General features: G+C 38.3%; 1 protein-coding gene across 5 annotated transcripts in view; it reads right to left on the bottom strand.

Moving 5' to 3' along the window:
• Positions 1 to 17,941, bottom strand: part of ptprk (protein tyrosine phosphatase receptor type K) — a 640,293-nt gene that overhangs the window by 22,046 nt on the left and 600,306 nt on the right. For all 5 annotated transcript variants that reach the window (XM_078542126.1, XM_078542128.1, XM_078542127.1 and 2 more), the window contains 5 exons: positions 15,047 to 15,182; positions 13,251 to 13,400; positions 11,862 to 12,035; positions 11,270 to 11,401; positions 8,766 to 8,891 (listed from right to left, as the gene is read on the bottom strand). In XM_078542126.1, coding sequence (XP_078398252.1) covers positions 8,766 to 8,891; positions 11,270 to 11,401; positions 11,862 to 12,035; positions 13,251 to 13,400; positions 15,047 to 15,182 — 718 coding nt within the window. The remainder of the gene's footprint in view (positions 1 to 8,765; positions 8,892 to 11,269; positions 11,402 to 11,861; positions 12,036 to 13,250; positions 13,401 to 15,046; positions 15,183 to 17,941) is intronic.

Below are 17,941 nucleotides of genomic sequence, written 5' to 3'. Positions count from 1 at the left end.
CTCTCGGGGGCTCCTTCACTTCCATCCTGACCACCCCACCAACCCCTGCTCTCTTCCGGACTATCAGCAGGTCACTCAATTGGTCATTTCTCTTCTTCCTAACTGGCACACTGCCAAACTCTTTCAGGGTGAGTGGCACGATGCCACGTTGCCAGAGGAACATCTTACACATCAGTTTTGCCATGTAAATTTATGGTTGCCATTGGGTTAGTGGCTGAAGTTGAGCATGAACAAATTTCTACGCCAATCAAGAATTGATCAAGAAAAATATTTAACCAATTGTCATCACACTGGTAATCTTGCAAATACATGAGAGCAGGTAAATAGAATATACTTTTAAAACTCTGGTATTATTCTAATCAAGAGATTCTGATCGTGACAAAGTCTGCAACAGCGAAGCCTGGTACTGTCTTAATGACATTTTGAATCCATCAGATTAGACTTTTCCATTGTTATTTGGGGTGATATGTTTGTGCTGCAGAGCTGTCAGTATGATCATGTCACTGATGCTTTATAATAAATCTTTCAAAATATGTACCAGGCACAACTCATCCACAAATTTATTAAGCCAATATTTCCAATTATTGATAAATTCTGCATCTGGTCAATATTACTTTATCTTTTGAAAAAAAATCTAGATACCTACTATATACATTTTTTAAAAAAAAGTCAGACTATAATTGTGAAGGAAATGAGAGGGATCATCCTCCCTATTATACTTGTTTCTTCATTTTTTAAAAGCATTTCACACCCTAATGCTAGTATCAGTATGTTGACAATGAGGCAAGTACCAGGTCAGGTACAGTTTCACATGTTGCTGATGCTAATAAAATATATTGGGCCGAATCTTCCGTGGACTGGCAACCACCTTCGGAATGCCACTCCGCTCCCATTTTCTGACCTTAGACTAGAGCCCCACATTTCTCACCTGGACTTCTGACTCAGGCTTGCAGAGAAATGTGTAGTGTAGCTACTCCTGGAGTCCTTCCCTTGGACTGTAGGAGCATCAATGGAAGTGAAGTCACATCCCCTTTTTATGGTAAAAGCAAAATACTGCAGATGCTGGAAATCTGAAATAAAAACAGAAAATGCTGGTAAAACTCAGCAGGTCTGACAGCATTTGTAGAGAGAGAAACAGCTTTAACATTTCAAGTCCGAATGACACATCTTCAGAGCATTGAAGAAGGGTCATAGAGACTTGAAATGTTACTTCTGTTTCCCTTGCCACAAATGCCATCAGACCTGCTGAGTTTTACCAGCATTTTCTGTTTTTATTCCCATTTTTAGTTGGAGGGTGTTGGGTAGTGGGTGGGGAGTAAATGGGGCGGGGGTGTGGGGGTAGGATAATTCAGGGGTTGTGTTAGGAGTAATCGGGGGTAGGAGTAATTGGGGGTTGTGAGGGTAATCAGTGGGCTGAGAGGGTAGTAGTTAAGGCAGTAGGGGTAGTTGGATGATGTGGGGGGTGGGGATAGTAGTTGGAGAGGTGGGGGTAGTCGGACAGCATGGGTGTAGTCAGAGGGTGTGGGGCCGGAGTAATCGGGGTGTGTGTGGGGGTACGAGTAATCAGAGGCTCTGGGGGTAAGTGTAATCAGGGGGTTGTAGGGGTAACCAGGGTGTGTGTGTGTGTGTGTGTGTGTGTGGGGGTGGGGGGAGGTTGTTGGGAGCATAGTAAAGGGGTTGGGGAGTAGTTGGGGCTGGGGGGGTAGTCGAGTGGCTGGAGGGGTAGTCGGGGAGTGGGGGTAGGGCCGTCAGGCAGGTCATAGGAGGGTATACAGGACGATCCAGTGGGCAGGCGGGAAGGGTCAGTAGTGTACTTACCCAGGAGTTAGAGATGATCTTAATCCTATTAGCAGAAAAGTTAAGCAAGTTAGAACCACCTGTAGTCTCTGACTTTAAATTGGAGCTTCAGAGGGTTCCAAACGCAAGGTAATTCCCCACAGAAGTTGAAACTTCCTGGGCAATTCCTGAGCAGCCCTTGCACAAGGACTTGTGTGTGGTCCCCGAGCAAATATTTTGGGGTACTTCTAGGGTACAGCCCTCTGGAGAACGGAAGATCTGGGCCATAGTAAAAGTGGTGGAGTCATTTAGCATGTAAATACAACAAGTTTCCTAAATTTTAAACAATATTCTTTTGAAGTTCTAAAGACAGGGATTGGAAACCATTTCTGTATGATATGGAATAATTGGAGTCAACACATGAAAGGCACAAACAACTTTAACCACTTTAAATAAAATTTTTAAGAAAGCAGCAGTTTCTTGCTACAACATTAACTATGTGTCAGTTTTGGCTTTTCAACAATATCAAATACCCTCTGTAAAACACTACTTTTAAGAAACTGTGCTTTTCAATGGCATTCATATATTAAACATTCATTATTACTAGCTGTGCCATATTATCAACTGTCTCACATAGAAAAAAATTATCTTAGCCTTTGAAACTGTGTAATCCATCTTACTCCTTATGACTGTGTTCCATTTATAACCCTTAGATATAGATTTTCAAGGAGAGGAAGGGAAAATTATCTTTTTTTTAAACAGAAGAAAATCCAGGAGTTTTTAAAAAAAATTCTACTATTAGTTGCAGTAACTTCACTTTGTACCTTTATATCTAGAATGTTTGGGAATGGAAAAATTAGACCTTGCCATGACTAATGGATTTATTTTTAAAATTTGAGTCTGTTTTTTTGAAAGGAAGCAAATAAGTGCTCATCCAAGCCAAATTTAGATTTGTAGAAACAATTTTTTGCCCAAAAGTTGTACTTTTGTAATAAACTATTCATGAGTCACACCAATATTACTATATTGTCATGTCCAGTACAGACATGTCAAATTATGAACTTTCAAAAATTGGACACAAACAAGCTGTTAAGATGACTGCCACAAATCATGTGACTTTTGGCATTTAGGCTACACACAGTATCAATCTCCAGCAAATACTTAAATAATTATGGACATAGGTGAGGGTACATCACAGCCCTTTGTAGAATTTGCATATCTCATAGTTTACGGATGGGCCAGCACCTAAAGACTATGGAGTTTCTAGACTGTCTGTCTCCATGTTTCATACTGGACAGTGGTGGAATAATGGTGTGTTAGTCACCCAGTTAAATTACCCCACTGTTTTTCTTTTAAATCAGCCACAAAAATCAACTGAAGAAAGCCCCTTGACCATCGTCAACACCATCGTCAACCTTGGAGAATTTTACAAACATGACTTCTCAGATTGCAAATTGATATTCCTTTTCACTTAATTACATTTGCAAATGATTCTCACTCAGGCGGAGTTGGGCAGAACTGCCAGTGTCACTTCTAATGTACCTGGATACAATCTTAAAGTCACAATATCAAAGGGATGCTTTTCGGAAGGACTTATTTAATATGAATTCAAGGGCTGCTTACAATTCCGCCTCTGCTTTGAAATCAGCTTTTTAGGCATTTTGGGGAGTTTTTACAAGGTAATTTAACCAACATTAATTTCTCCCTAATTTAACAATTGATAGGCTTTTGGATTACTAATCGCAATTTAGGGAAGAGTCTATTCACATAAACTATGTCATAATTACAAGGATCAATTCCCTTCCCGTGTATAACTTAAGTTATTTATAAGTAATTGTTTAGGCCATTGAGAGTTTCTAATGCAGTAATGAATTGTGTGGAGATAACTGTTTATTGGATTCCAATGATGCTTACAGGGTAACAGGGTTTACGGTTGAAATTCTCCACATAGGGCAATAGAAGACCCAGTGTAATCAGTTCACAGCAGTCAATCTATGAGATTTATTGATATATGAAGCTCTAATCATAAGTTCTATATTAAGTACTTTAAAAAAAAATGGCCCATGAAGACCTTAGTAGACCCTTTAAAATATAACACAATATATTACATTATGTAATGCATTATATAATCCTGCTTATTAAATGAGAATGAACTGTAGTGATTGTAACAATGTTTCTCATCCTCAACATGCCCAGCCTCAGTTGAAACTAACTTTTGACATAGACCATTTACTCAGAATCTACAGTTTACCAACCAGACGGAAGAAAGGATATTAGGATTGTGGTTACAGCAGAGTGTTCTGAAATAGACTAGCACAAATTTCTATCACTGCCTGAATTATTTGGGGCTTCAGATACTTCATCTGAGATCTACAATGTATTAAAGATTGTACAGCGAATATAAATAGTAAGTGGAAATACATTTTAAAATTGTTGAGATGTGTTAAAGGAAATGGTGGCTTACTGAACTGAAATATGTTTATATTGCAATTGCTACAATTCAAAATAGATTGGTTAATCAAGTAAAAATGAAGAAAATCCGACTAGCTGCATGGGTATAATTTTAACCTAACCTGCCCAGCTAGAACATCAAATGGAAACTGAAATCCTGCATGGTGTAAAGGGCTCAGTTTCCTGCTGGGCGGATTGGATTAAAATTCCACCCCCACCCAATCTTCTATATTAACTGGAATTGAGTCCATTAACAGGTGGCAAGTGAAATTTCAGACACAGAACAGTCACATGTGGCTTGGGAGATATCAGCTAGCCACATTTGATTTACACGGTCATAAAAATTTATTCTCCACCGAAAGGCTGCTGCTTATACTGGAGTAAAAAGTCATCGAATTAATAGCTCACTAACAACTTTCCCAAGTAGCTAATCTTCTTGTGTGGAGTGGACATTGCATGTTGACTATTTAACCATCAGACATCACAGCTGATCTGGATCATTTCTTCACCTGAAGTCCAAATGTGCACAGCATTCTAGGTGCCTTCACTTGTCACGAATCATGTTTGCACATCTCTGCCCTTGGCAAATACTTATGCCCCAAACCCTTACCCCTACTGAGATTAACCAACTTTGCATGGATCAAATCATGGCCTTCTCGCATTTGAATGACTAAGCAGTATACCATGCAATGCATATTCTTGAATTGTATAATGTGAATTCAAACTGCAATCAAGTGAGATAGAACAAATTAAGGGCTTCCACTACTTATTTTTACATAGATTTTTTATTCATCTTCACTTCTTTGCGATATTATCTGGGCATTAGGAGGTCACTTAAAATGACAATAATCTGAAATGCAGCCTCTCTGTTTCAGTGTTATTGCATCTTAACCATTTTTTAAACTGGCTGGGGATCAATGTTAATCATCCTCAAGTGAAAGTAAAGTGTTGGAAATCTGGAAAAATGCCTTCACATAGTGATCTGTGCACTGTGCTATCCATCTTTACACAGCCTGAAACATAAACAACATGGTGAGCCTTTCCAGTATTTTCCGTCTTTATTTCAGATTTCCAGCATCCGCATTTTGCTTTTGAAAAAAATCCTTGGGAGCAGGTTTGTGGTTTAGGACTACCATAGTCAATAAAGAGTGATTGTATCCATCAAGAATCATACATCCCAATGGCTCACATGTATAAATGGCTTATTTTCTTTCTCATGTCTTTCCATTCCATTAGAGTGCTACCTTTTACACTGTCACTTTTCATACAAGAAGAATTTATTCTTCCTCTGCTTCAATAGAGTAAAAGTAATATTTCAGATCCAACTCCTTTGCTTCTAAGCATTCTACCTTGACTTGCTATTATGATCTAAAACAGTTTAGCCTCATAAAATTACTCCTGCTCTACCAATCTTTCAAATCAGTGATTTTACTCTTTTTTACTAGAAAGCAATCTGTGTTGAGTGTGTGTTCTTTCTCACTCTCACTTTCTTGTTATTTCAATAAAACTTCTCTTTGTTGTTCACTTTCTTCCCCCTTATTATTCTCTTCAATGGAGCACTTTGTAAAATAGATGAAAGGCAGCATAGTGGAGTCATACATTTAATATAACCAAATAGATGTTAAATCACATTTATATTTTCTTACATTTGATTAAACATTTTATCGCCCAATTTTGCATGCCACCTCAAGTTAAGACATCAAGATATAAGCTGAAAATTTCATCAGTCACTTTTATAAAGCTAAATTAAATTAAAAACAAAAACATATCACAAGTAGATTACAGGACTTTCAAAAAGCTTTTAAGTTTCCCACCTTTCAGTAGCGTTTGTCTGCATTGCTATATTGAGTACGGTAATTATTTTTTGGGGGGCTTATCTTACATTAATATAGACTATTATATTATTGTGACATTCAATTCAAATACATTCATTTACAAAAATTGGAGAGAATACAATCTAAATATGTGACTAAAATCAAAACAGAAATTGTTAGGAATATACATTATAGTTCTATGGATTTCCCTGGTTTAACAACATATGATTATGTCAATTTGCTGTTAATTCACTAAAAGGAAAATGAAATTGTTTGATTTGAGTTAGCTACATAATGAAATTAATTCACTGGATTAAACTCAGTGAATCACAAATGATAAAATGAATTATCTGGATGCCATTCACTGGGAAACAAATTATAAAATTAACCTGATAGGTTCAATTCACTGATCCAAACATCATGAAATTAATTTGCTTGATTCCATTAAGTGAATCTGATTCATCTAGATAAAATTATTAAATAACTGAACCCTAGTCACACAGAAATTATGAAATTAATTGGTTATATTACAGTTACTGAGGGGCAGACAATTTAGTTAATTGTGTGGATTGAATTTCATGGAAAGTGAGGTCACTTGAAGACAGTGCAAGGTGTCAGCTGTGGCTCAGTTCATAGCACCCTCGCCTTTGAATCAGAGGGTTGTGGGTTCATGTCCCACTCCCGGAAACCAAGAACTGTGATTGTACTCGAACGAGTTACAATCTGTGACTGTTGATAACTCGAAAGAGTTTCACTAAGCAGTTCAAGGGTGTGCCCATCACCAACTTCAAAGCACAATTAGGGAAGGCAATTAATACAGTCTTGTCAGTATCACCCACATATTGGGATTAAGGATTAAATTTTTTAAAAAGGGCTGGTAATTGAAGTTCTACATTGCAACTCGTCAACAAGAATTGTGGACAGAACAGAGTAGGGCTGGAAAAGGAAACAAACAGTGCCTGTGAATGGATGCTGAATGGAAAACTAGTTTGCTAGAAGCCCCAAATGCATCTGAGCGAGTGGGATCCTAGAGCAAGATTGGATAGCAACACTAAATAATTCCATAGAATTGTGTAGTAAGGGCTGTGACAGGAAGCGCGGAGCAGAGATGGAAAGAAGAGCAATGAGAAGCAACCAAAATAGATTTCAATTACTGTAAAAATGTTCAAATGTGTTAAACATTTTGTTGCATTGGAGTTTATGTTTCTGACAAAATGTTATATTCACTTCATCACACAGTCCATGCAATCAGGCATTTTCAGAGCATGTGGACTGGGTACAGCTGCAAAAGTAATTGGTTACAGAGCAGTATTATGTGATAGAATTGAATTAATGTTACATGACATTTTCCCACCTTCTCAATCTATAACATTGCTTTAAAAATAGTTTCTAATATGTAAGTTTCTGTTCTCCCATAAAAATTTTAAAAATATTGTTAGAAAGTACATTCTGATGGTAACATTTTATTGTTCTACATCTTTTCACAAGAGAATACGAAGCAGAATTGTGTACGTTTGACATCTCCCCAAACTATTAGCTTTGTCTAACTAAAAGAACAGGCCACAAAACCATCTCTGCCAATGCAACTCTACAGTTATAGGAAATGTACAAGACTGGCACAGGGTGACTGACCCACTGAATTTCCCTTTCACGCAGGGGAAGCTCATATCCAGTGACAATTGTTACCCAGGATATAGCAATATTGTGTACTGTAGGAGCAAAACCACATATTACCATCATTACCCCACATTACTATCATTACCCCACAGTGCAATGCTTTATCATTTTGGATGTTGCATTATTACATAAATTGTAACAAGCACAGTCTTACATAACCAAGTTCATTTTGAAGTTTAAATTATATTACATATATATACTGCGGTTATAATTTTTATTAAAAATAGGATAGGTCTGTAAAATGAAATATGCACACCTGATTAGTAGGAAGGTAATTGTTCTGTAAATAATTTACAGGTGAAATTGATAAAATGACATAGGTGGGTGGTTGAAAATGTGCATTCTTAATTTATTCTAAATCTACAGATTATATATTTTTTAAAAATGGGTACAACTGTCCTTCAACATAATACTATTCTGGGACCCAAGACCTATTTTAGCTTTACAACAAGAACATGTGAAGTTCATTTTAAAAACTAGACAGCGAAACCTGTACAAATCCTTCTGCAGTACATTATCATGTTTGGAAGATGTCAGGTGCTTTACAGACTAGCATATCTAAAAAAAAGTGGGTGGCTTTGTTCAATCTAATAAGGCTAACTTGCATTATCATTTGTAAATTGTCAATTTATCAATAGATATTCCACAGATTAGCAAAAGTAAGGTGGAATGAAATGCAAATCTTGATTAAGGATTTATTTAATCGTAAACATAGGATGAAATTAAGACTCCCTGCATTCCACTTACTTATTTTCAAAGAAACCTTTTAGGCATTTGCTGGGTTGTTTTAATGTAATTTTAAAAAACAAAGTTCATAACCAGGTGAATGTTTTCAAATCATCAAGGTAACAAGTTTATCTGTGCAGGTAATCATTTTTATTGTCCATTATGTGCCCATTTTTATTGCAGTGTGTTAAAATGAAGGCAAGGGAAGGTGAGAATACCAGAAACTCAAATAAATGGAGCCTGTACAATAAAAAAATCAGTACAAAAACAATTTCATTTAGCTAAGGTTCCTAGAATAAAATCTGATGTAAGAACACTTACCCTGGTAAGATTGCATATCCTGAAGATCCTACTTACTAAATCACAATCCATTGAACAAGAAATGCATTCAACTTGGATTGGCCCATATCGAAGTGTCCCTTCTTCTGGCCAATACTGTGGACATCCCTAATTTACAAAAATAAATTTGTACTTCATGGTCACATGTGAGCTGCAAAGTAACATATCAAGTCATGATAAAAGCAGCTATGCATCTTGGGTCTGTAGAACTACTTGTCAACTTAACTATTTGTTATGAGGAGGGATTCTTCAATATTATTTCAGGCAAATTTTATGAAGATTCTTTGCTGAATGCTATAAACATTAAAAATACAAAATCAGTTTTAATACAATTGCTGCATAAAAATAATGTAACTTCAGCATGCGTTGGGTGTCTGATTACCCTAACAAACTCCTAAATGTGCAGTTGTGCAGAATTATCAAAAGGAAGTCACGTACTATCCAAAGGGAGGGACAAACAAGCAATTCAGAGCGTATCTGATGGTAAACCAGTCAACAGCAAGAACTGGATAGCATTCAAACTTGGGCAAAGAAGTAACAGATAACACTCGTGTCATATAAATGACAGCCAATAAACATCACAGACAAGAAACCACCTAACCACCATTCTCTGTTCTCCCATGACATTATCGACACTGGTCCTCCACCAACAACCTGATGCTTAACTGGACAAATTATAACACCATGGCAGTGGTTGAGTATGTTGTGGTGAGTGGCTCACCGCCTGGCCCCTCAAGACTTTCTCCACCTTCTAATAAGCTCCAGTCATGAATAGAATGGAACATTCACCACTTGCCTGGATTGGTCCAACTTGACACAATCCCTGACAAAGCAGTCTACTTGCTTGGTGACATGGTAAGTGGACTAGATTCACCCCTCCACAACAAGTGCACTGTGGCTACACACAGACTAACTAGAGGGTGCCTTGCAACAACTCACCACAAGTACATCCAGAACCTCTACCTCCAAAAGGGACAAGAACAGTAATATCACAGGAAAACCATCACCTCCCATTCATCAAAATTCTGGAATTTCATATTTAGCACCATTATGGGAGCAACATTGCTAAAATGTCAGACGTGGTTCAAGAAGTCTATCTGTTACTATCTTCTCAAGACAATCCAAGTTCAGCAATAAATGCTACCATACCAGCACAAAGACTACTCCTCTGCCCTTACTTCAAAATGTTCTTTGTGCTGGGCTGGTTACAAACTCCTCTGAAGATGAAAACCTTGTGAGCAGCCAATTTATTTCAATGTGTGGTATATGCCAGATTGCTGCACAGTCACACATCTAATGATCTTAGATTCATCTTAGAATGAACATTGCTCTCCTACTGGTCCTATTTTCCCTGTCCCCAAAGGTCCCAATTCGCCTCCACCTCCTCCTGGTCCCAACCAGCTTCCCTATCCTCCACTGGTCTCCATCCTCCCTCTTCTCATATACACACGACCCATCCTCCTTCTCCTCATACACACATGCCCCGTCCCCGGTCCCCACACACACACACACATGCGCTTCATCCTCCCTCCCCTCACACACGCCCCGTCCTCCCTCCCCTCATACACGTCCCACTCCTGCTGCCCCACTTGTTGCATATGCACACCTTAGAGGGCATGGTATGGTTTATGCCAATGCTGGCTGTTTAAACTAAATGTAGGTCAAGATGGACAGATTTTAGAATAAATCAAAGCTCTGCTATAAGCTGGGTTATCAGTCTTACAACATGTCTGTAAGTACTCTTGCTCTGAAAGCAATTATAGGCTACCATAAAGTCACCAAAATGAATAAAGTTACTCTGAGGGCAAACAGATTCATGCTAAGCTAGAAATTTTGCATGCATGCTTTGAAGCTGAAAGTTTCATTACGAGCAGAGACTTCACTAGTCCACCTACTCTGGAAACATATGCAAAGAAGGTGCAATTGACAAAATTATGGTGTTTTATCATTAATATTTCCCCAAAAATCAAAGTTGAAACAAATTTTGGATATTAACATGCAAATAAATAATACATTTTGAACATCTATTTGATGCTTGGATGGTTCAGTGAAGATTGATTTTTGATGGTGTGTTCAAAGAACATTTAATTGAAAATGAAGCAAGAGTTCTTTTCCCCTCAAACTGGTAGTCGATAATAAAATTTGAAGGACCATAAGCCTACAAAAATCTTTTGAGTTGATTGACCAAGTAAAAGAAAATACTAGAGACAGGATTATAACTTAAAATCACTGATTTTACACTAATTAGTTTGAGGGTTGAGATCATGAAGTTTGTTTATGAAAAAAAAACTTTTCTTAGATGTGCTGTGTTTTGTTTAGCAGCAAAGTGAATTATTAATCAATGGCAATACGCAGTCTGCTCACTTATGTGGCTGGGTTTTTAAATTACACAATAAATTGTTTTAGGGAACAAAAGCTTTAAAATTGTTCTTTACACATTGGAACAGCCCTGTATTTTTGCACAATTTCAAAATCATTATAGCTACCTGCACAAGGTCCAGCTCGTTGAGCATTACTATAGAAGTGCAGCCATAGTCATATACCAGTCTCCAGAAGTCTTTGACCGTATTTGGCAAAGGATGCTGGGTGACTATAAAGGCAGCTGGTTGTCTGTAACTCTGAAAAGGAATGAAGAACATAAAATAACAAAATGGTTTATCTCTCTTTTTAAAAGTTATGACTGAAAAGCAAAAATTACTCAATTTTAATTTGAGGTAAGGTTAATTAATTTTTTGCCCAGGTTCCCTATTAATGGATAGCAGGTGGGGAAATTGCTCAACAGCTTCACTCATGTTCTGGTTGCTTAGAAGTGCGCAGGCATGGCTTGCTACAACTTGCTCTTCAAGCTTCAATTGTCTCACTTCCCCGGTATCCAACCTGTGGCACCCCTATTGTACCAACTGAAATTGCAATCTCATTGTTTGGTGTGAATGGAGAAATCAAACTTGTTTCACACTTTTTCTGTGATACAACATAACATATATTGCAGTATTGAATCAAATTGTTAATAAAATAACCAAAAAATGCATGTGCTGATTTTAAAAAAATAATAATCTGGTGTTAAAATGAAACACATACATCCATAAGGGCAGCATTGATGTAGTTGCTGCTTTCACCATCAATGGTTATTAAGAATGGCAGACATCTGTCTGGTGGCAGTGCGTCCATGTATCGATTCTTTTCGTGATTCCTGGGAAGAAGAGCTATGCTGCAGTCTTCAGGTTGCAGTTGAGAAGATACAGAATTTAGTGTCTGTGTGGCAAAAGAAAGCAACATAGTTCTTTAATAGGCATTGTACAAGTTGACATTTTTCAATATAATGCCTGACTAAAGATTCATCGAGAGCGCACCTCTGTATAAAATAATAATTAGTTAAACTACATGCTTTGGATGATAAGCAGCTGCACCAACTGAGTTAGCAGTTTAATTAAAATTCAGATTATTAAATCAAAGTTGCAGTTTCAGCATTTCACTATCTGGGGAAGTACTGACGACTATATGAATCATAGAATCAGAGTTGTTACAGTGCAGGAGGAGGCCATTCATTGAACCTGCCTCCACCACACTCTCAGGTGATCACAGAGTCCTGGTAAAGTGCGCCGGGAATGGCTGGTTGCTAATACAAAGTTCTCAGTAAGTGTACTGAGCTGACTGCACACTATTTTACATAGTAAGGTTAGTTGAATAATGAGCCTAAGTTCCTAGCACCATTTTGGCCTTGCATTGATAATCAGCATAAAGAAGGACTATGGAAAATCTGTGGCCAATTTACTGAGCAGCATAACACACAATCTCATTTGGTGGCCATAAAAGTGAATATGCTATTGCATGGGGAGGATTGCGCTGTTCTAGTTTCCAGTGCTCCCTCCCCAGAGAAGAACAGTTACATTTATTTTCAGGAACTGCAGCTAAGCTTGATGGTCTGTATAGTACATGATTGCCATCTACAATGGTCTGCATTCTTGGCAGTCATGTCAGTTGGAACAAATTGTGTGCCCTGTCAAACATGGCCCCCTTTTCTAAAGAAATGTGATGAACAAGGTTGCCATTTTTGGTTTATGCAAATGAAAGAGCAGTTGGAAAGATGACTTGTAACCAACAATAGAATATAAGTCCCGCAATGCAAAAAAAATAGGTCCACCAACAAAAGCTTATACAGCTATCCATATGCAAACTAAACAACACAATAAGATTTTTTAAAAGTTGCAACCAAAATTAAAAAATGCTGCACAATTTTACACCATTAAGAAGCCAATTCCTACAGGCCAGACTATTCACACACAGTTACATCCACTGAATATGAACTTTTCCCAAAATCCAATTTGACTAATCCAAATTTGTTACCATAAATTTATTAAAAACTACCGTCCTGCCACAAGAATGTGAATACACACTTGCTTTGAAATAATGGCAAGTGCTGAACTGCAATGTGTAAAACACAACATCTCGTAGCTGAAGCTTGCTTACTTGAAATTCATCTTTAAGTTGTGAGGAGTTACTCTGTGAATCAACTCTTGTCATTTCATAATATGTTGGCTTGACCTCACATGTTGGTATTGAAGTGTCCCCACATAGACAAGCCTCTAAGATGGCATCATGAATGAAAATGTATTGTTCCTTAAAAATAACACATCCAGTCAATAACAACTTCTCACTTTGCAGTTATTAAAGAAGTTAATTGCACATGAGGAATATCCACTGTGGGATGTAGTTCACTGGAAAGAGAAACTCAAACAATTTATCTCCTCAGATACCAGGCTGCTTACACAAAGTAGATTTTTGCCATTTGACTACAGGAAATGCAAATTTAAAATAAGAGTAAATTAGTTCTCTATGTTTTGTAAAGATCCAAAAAGTGCATAGGAAAATCAGAAATGCCAGTGAAATTAAGGCTAAAACATTTTTTAGTATTAAGCCTCAACCCACCACCATTAATGATCAGTACAGAGTGTGCTACAGAGACAGCCTGTGTGAAAGAGTTTCTCCCAAAATTCGGGAAAATCCGAAATATGGCAGGATCTCTGTCTCGAGTGTGCTGGATTTAGAATACTGCACCTGTAATCCGAATGTGTTGGGCATTTCAAATTGTCTGGAGTGCAACAGATTTTTGCCATGTGTTATAGATCAGTTCATACCACATGATCCTTCTCACAGTGTTCATCAGAATGCAGATTTCAATTCATTAAAGGTCTGTCTGATTACAGCAACTGCCTTTCAGTCCAAACCATAGCTTGGTACTTTAAGGGTAAATCCCAAACCAACAGTTTTAACAGAAAAAAGCTCTTGCTATTGAGTCAACTTTACAACACTTCTTCCTTTCCTAAGATGTAGTCAAGGCACAGAATATAACAGTGTAGAGGTTATGCTAGAACTGAATAGAACACTACTTAGGCCACAGCTAGAGTACTGCGAATAGTTTTGTGTCACTGCATTACACAAAGAATGTGATCATACTGGAGAGGGTACAGAGGTGATTTACAATGTTGTTGCCAGGAATGGTGAATTTTATTTATGAGGAAAGATTAGATAGGCTGCAATTATTTTCTTCCGAACAGAAGCGGCTGCAGGGGAGTTTAATTGAGGTGTACAAAATTTTAAGGGGCCTAGGCACTGTGGTTTGGGAGGACCTATTTCTCTTAACAGTCAGGTCAATAACTAGAGGCATGGAATTAAAATAATTAGCAAAAAGGATTAAAGGGAAGTCAGAGGTTTTTGTTACCCAGAGGATGGTAGGGATTTGGAACTCACCGTCTGAAATGGTGTTAGAGACAAGAAAGTGGGATCAGGCTGGATAGCATTTTTCTGGCTGGCATGGGCATGATGGGCTGAATAGCTTCCTTTGTGCCATACATTTTCTATGTTACATTTCTAATTTTTTTTTATTCATTCACGGGATGTGGGCTTCGCTGGCTGGGCCAGCATTTATTGCCCATCCCTAGTTGCCCTTGAAAAGGTGGTGGTGAGCTACCTTCTTGAACTGCTGCAGTCCATGTGGTGTAGGTACACCCACAGTGCTATAAGGAAGGGAGTTCCAGGATTTTGACCCAGTGACAGTGAAGGAACGGCGATATATTTCCAAGTCAGGATGGTGAGTTACTTGGAGGGGAACCGCCAGGTGATGGTGTTCCCAACTATCTGCTGCCCTTGTCCTTCTAGGTGGTAGTGGTTGTGGGTTTCAGAAAGAATGGCTGGGATTTTCTGGCATACTAATGCATTAAGATGATAAGGCCTGTGTCCTTTGATCACACTGATTTCAATCTTACCTCTGTCTGAACCATATTGATACGCCTTGATCGTAATGCTTTAACACAGTTATAGATATCAACAACTCCTTCTCGCTCTGCCATGTCTAACATAATATCTATAACGATATAGCAGCCAGTCCTTCCAGCCCCAGCACTGAAAACACAAAAACAGAAATGTGAATTTCATACCTCGTCCAAAGTTTTGGTTCTGCTAATGTTCAGCTGACAAATAAATATTGTCATTGAGAGCATTAATAGATTTGTTTTAAATCACATAAACTCAGTTAAAACGCAGTTTAGATTAAAAACAATATGTTGCAGCTTAAAATTTCCAACATGTTGTTTTCAAAATTCCACATACAATCAATGTTTAAGTTTGTAAAAGGAATTGATAAAGTTGACCCAGGCAAACTTTCCTATATCTAAGGACTCAAACATTTGCAGTCAAGTGTTGAACACGAGGACGTTAAGAATTAGAAGGGGATCCAAATGGAACCTTTTGTATTGTTATGATAGGGTGAGGAGGAGCTGAACCTCTTTTCCCACTCCTTTGACTGTAACAGGGTTCTTGTGAAAAGGATATACTTTGCAATTCAGTAAGTGTTTAATATTCATGCGCTGTGATCATAAAAGTCACAAGCAGACAGGTTTTCTTGAGTATTAACAAAGAAAAAGGTTAGCTTTGTTATACTTAACCTGGTCTAAGTAAAAAATAATGAAATACGCTCCAACCTTTGTGTATGCACACACACACACAAATAGATTACGGAGTGGGAAAGGATAATCGAATTAGAGTCCAGAGAAATAAAAGGGGTACACAGTCTGTGGAAATTGATGACTTGGTTGGCTTCATGCTGAATTTGGTGGTCGTGAGGCTTTCCCTTGGCGGTCCCGATGCTTCCGGCATGGTGGTGATTTAAAGATGTAGCCAATTGATTTGGCTGAGCTCCTGGAGACAGTGGTGCGGGGTTGATTTTCTTCAAGAAGTCTGTGTGTGCAGCAGCGATGTCCCTGGGTGCTCACAGTCAGCAAACAGGGTTCAAAATCTTCTAAGTTGGGTAGGAAAGAGAAGAAGGAAAGAGGGACACCACTCAGGTCTTCCCTCGTCAGCATCTCAGCTGCTTGGCCTCTTCCTGCAGAAAAAGTAGAAGCTTAAACACACAAAGGGGCGGACCTGTCCTATGACCGTCACTCAGTGTTTGAAACACGGTCGTCACTAGTGTATTCCCCCTTGTAACTTAATCAGTTCATATCTGGGAATCCTCTCTCTCAGCCAGGATTCCATTGTTCAGTGATTGGGTTTAAAGCATATTCCCATTACAGCTTGATGAACTCGTGTCTGGGAACCCTCTATTGAATATCCCACATGATTGCCTTGGTGCCTTGCTAATGGGGACAGGATATATGGCTTACTCATACTCTCCTGAGGTCATTGTCCTTGATGAGTCTTTGCAGATGTGATGTCTCCATCTCAGCAGATTGGAATGTGAGGCTACAGTGATGTAAATTGGGTAGACATCTGGGTAGCTCAGGTCACACTTAGTCTCTGTTTTAAAAAGTCTCTAGTTTTAAAAGTTAAGTTCCTGTTTCCAGAAGGTGGATTAAAACATCATTATTTGGCAGAAAACATGTTTGTGACAGTATAAAAGGTGTAATAGGAATGCAAAATAATTACAAAAGAAGTTCATCAAAGCAACAGTATAAATAGGTTTGAGAGGGAAAAGGAATTCAACAATGTGGAGAGAAGGTAGTGTGGAGAAACATCTTAAAAACTTGTCGGCTGGGCTAAACTGCCTGTTCCTACAAATTCTAAAGTTCTGGTGTTGACTAAAGAAGCAATATAGTTACTTGGAATTTAGATATACTGTAACCCAGGGATACGAACATATGAATTAGGGCCAAGAGTAGGCCATTCTGCACCTCGAGCCTGCTTCACCATTCAATAGGATCATGGCTGATGTGATTGTGGCCTCAATTTCACATGCCGCCTACCCCTGATAAGACTCTTGACTAACAAGGGAGTCAAAGGTTATCTGCCTCTGCCTTAAAAATATTCAATGACCCTGCTTCCACCACTTTCCAGGGAAGAGACTTCCAAAGACTCACAACCCTCTTGAGAGAAAAAACTTCTTCTCATCTCCGTCCTAAATGGGAACACCCTTATTTTGAAACCGTGTCCCCTCAATCTAGTCTCTCCCAGAAGGAGAAACATCTTTTCAGCATCCATCCTGTCAAGTCCCCTCAGGATCTTATGTTTCAATAAGATCACCTCTCATTTTTCCAAACTCCAATGGATACAGGCCCAACCTGTCCAAACTTTCCTCTTAAGATTGCACCCCTAATCCCAGGTTCAGCGACCCTTCTCTGAACAGCTTCTACATTCCATTTACCTTCCTAATCACCTGCTGGACCTGCATACTAACTTTTAGCGATTGATATACCAGGACACCCAGGGTTCTGCAATCTCTCTCCATGTAAATAATATGCTGCTTTTCTATTCTTCCTGCCAAGTTCACATTTTCCCATATTACACTCTATCAGCCAAATTTTTGTCCATTCACTTAAACTATGCACCTTTGCAGACTCTATATCCCCTTCACAACTTACTTTCTTGCCTATCCTATCTATCTTTGTGTCATACCTATCTAAAATATTTCAATAACCAAAAATCAGTCCAGTATTATTTGAATTTGTTCTCATTGAAGCCATTCAACTACACCAGTGAGAATTTCCCCACTTCCCATATTAGCAATTCCTTTTCATATTAGGTTGCATGGTAATGAAGTGCCTCATGAGACAGGATACATAACTCATAAAATAAAAAGGGAAAATGCTGGAAACAGTGAGTCAGGCAACATCAATGGAGATGGCAATGTCACTGTCACAGTCCAGCACAGATATACACAAAGTCAG

Source organism: Cetorhinus maximus, chromosome 5, assembly GCF_964194155.1.
Source record: "Cetorhinus maximus chromosome 5, sCetMax3.hap1.1, whole genome shotgun sequence".
NCBI lineage: Eukaryota > Metazoa > Chordata > Chondrichthyes > Lamniformes > Cetorhinidae > Cetorhinus > Cetorhinus maximus.
The sequence above is the reverse complement of the archived record's forward strand: the minus strand, read 5'-3'. Positions and strand labels throughout refer to the sequence as shown.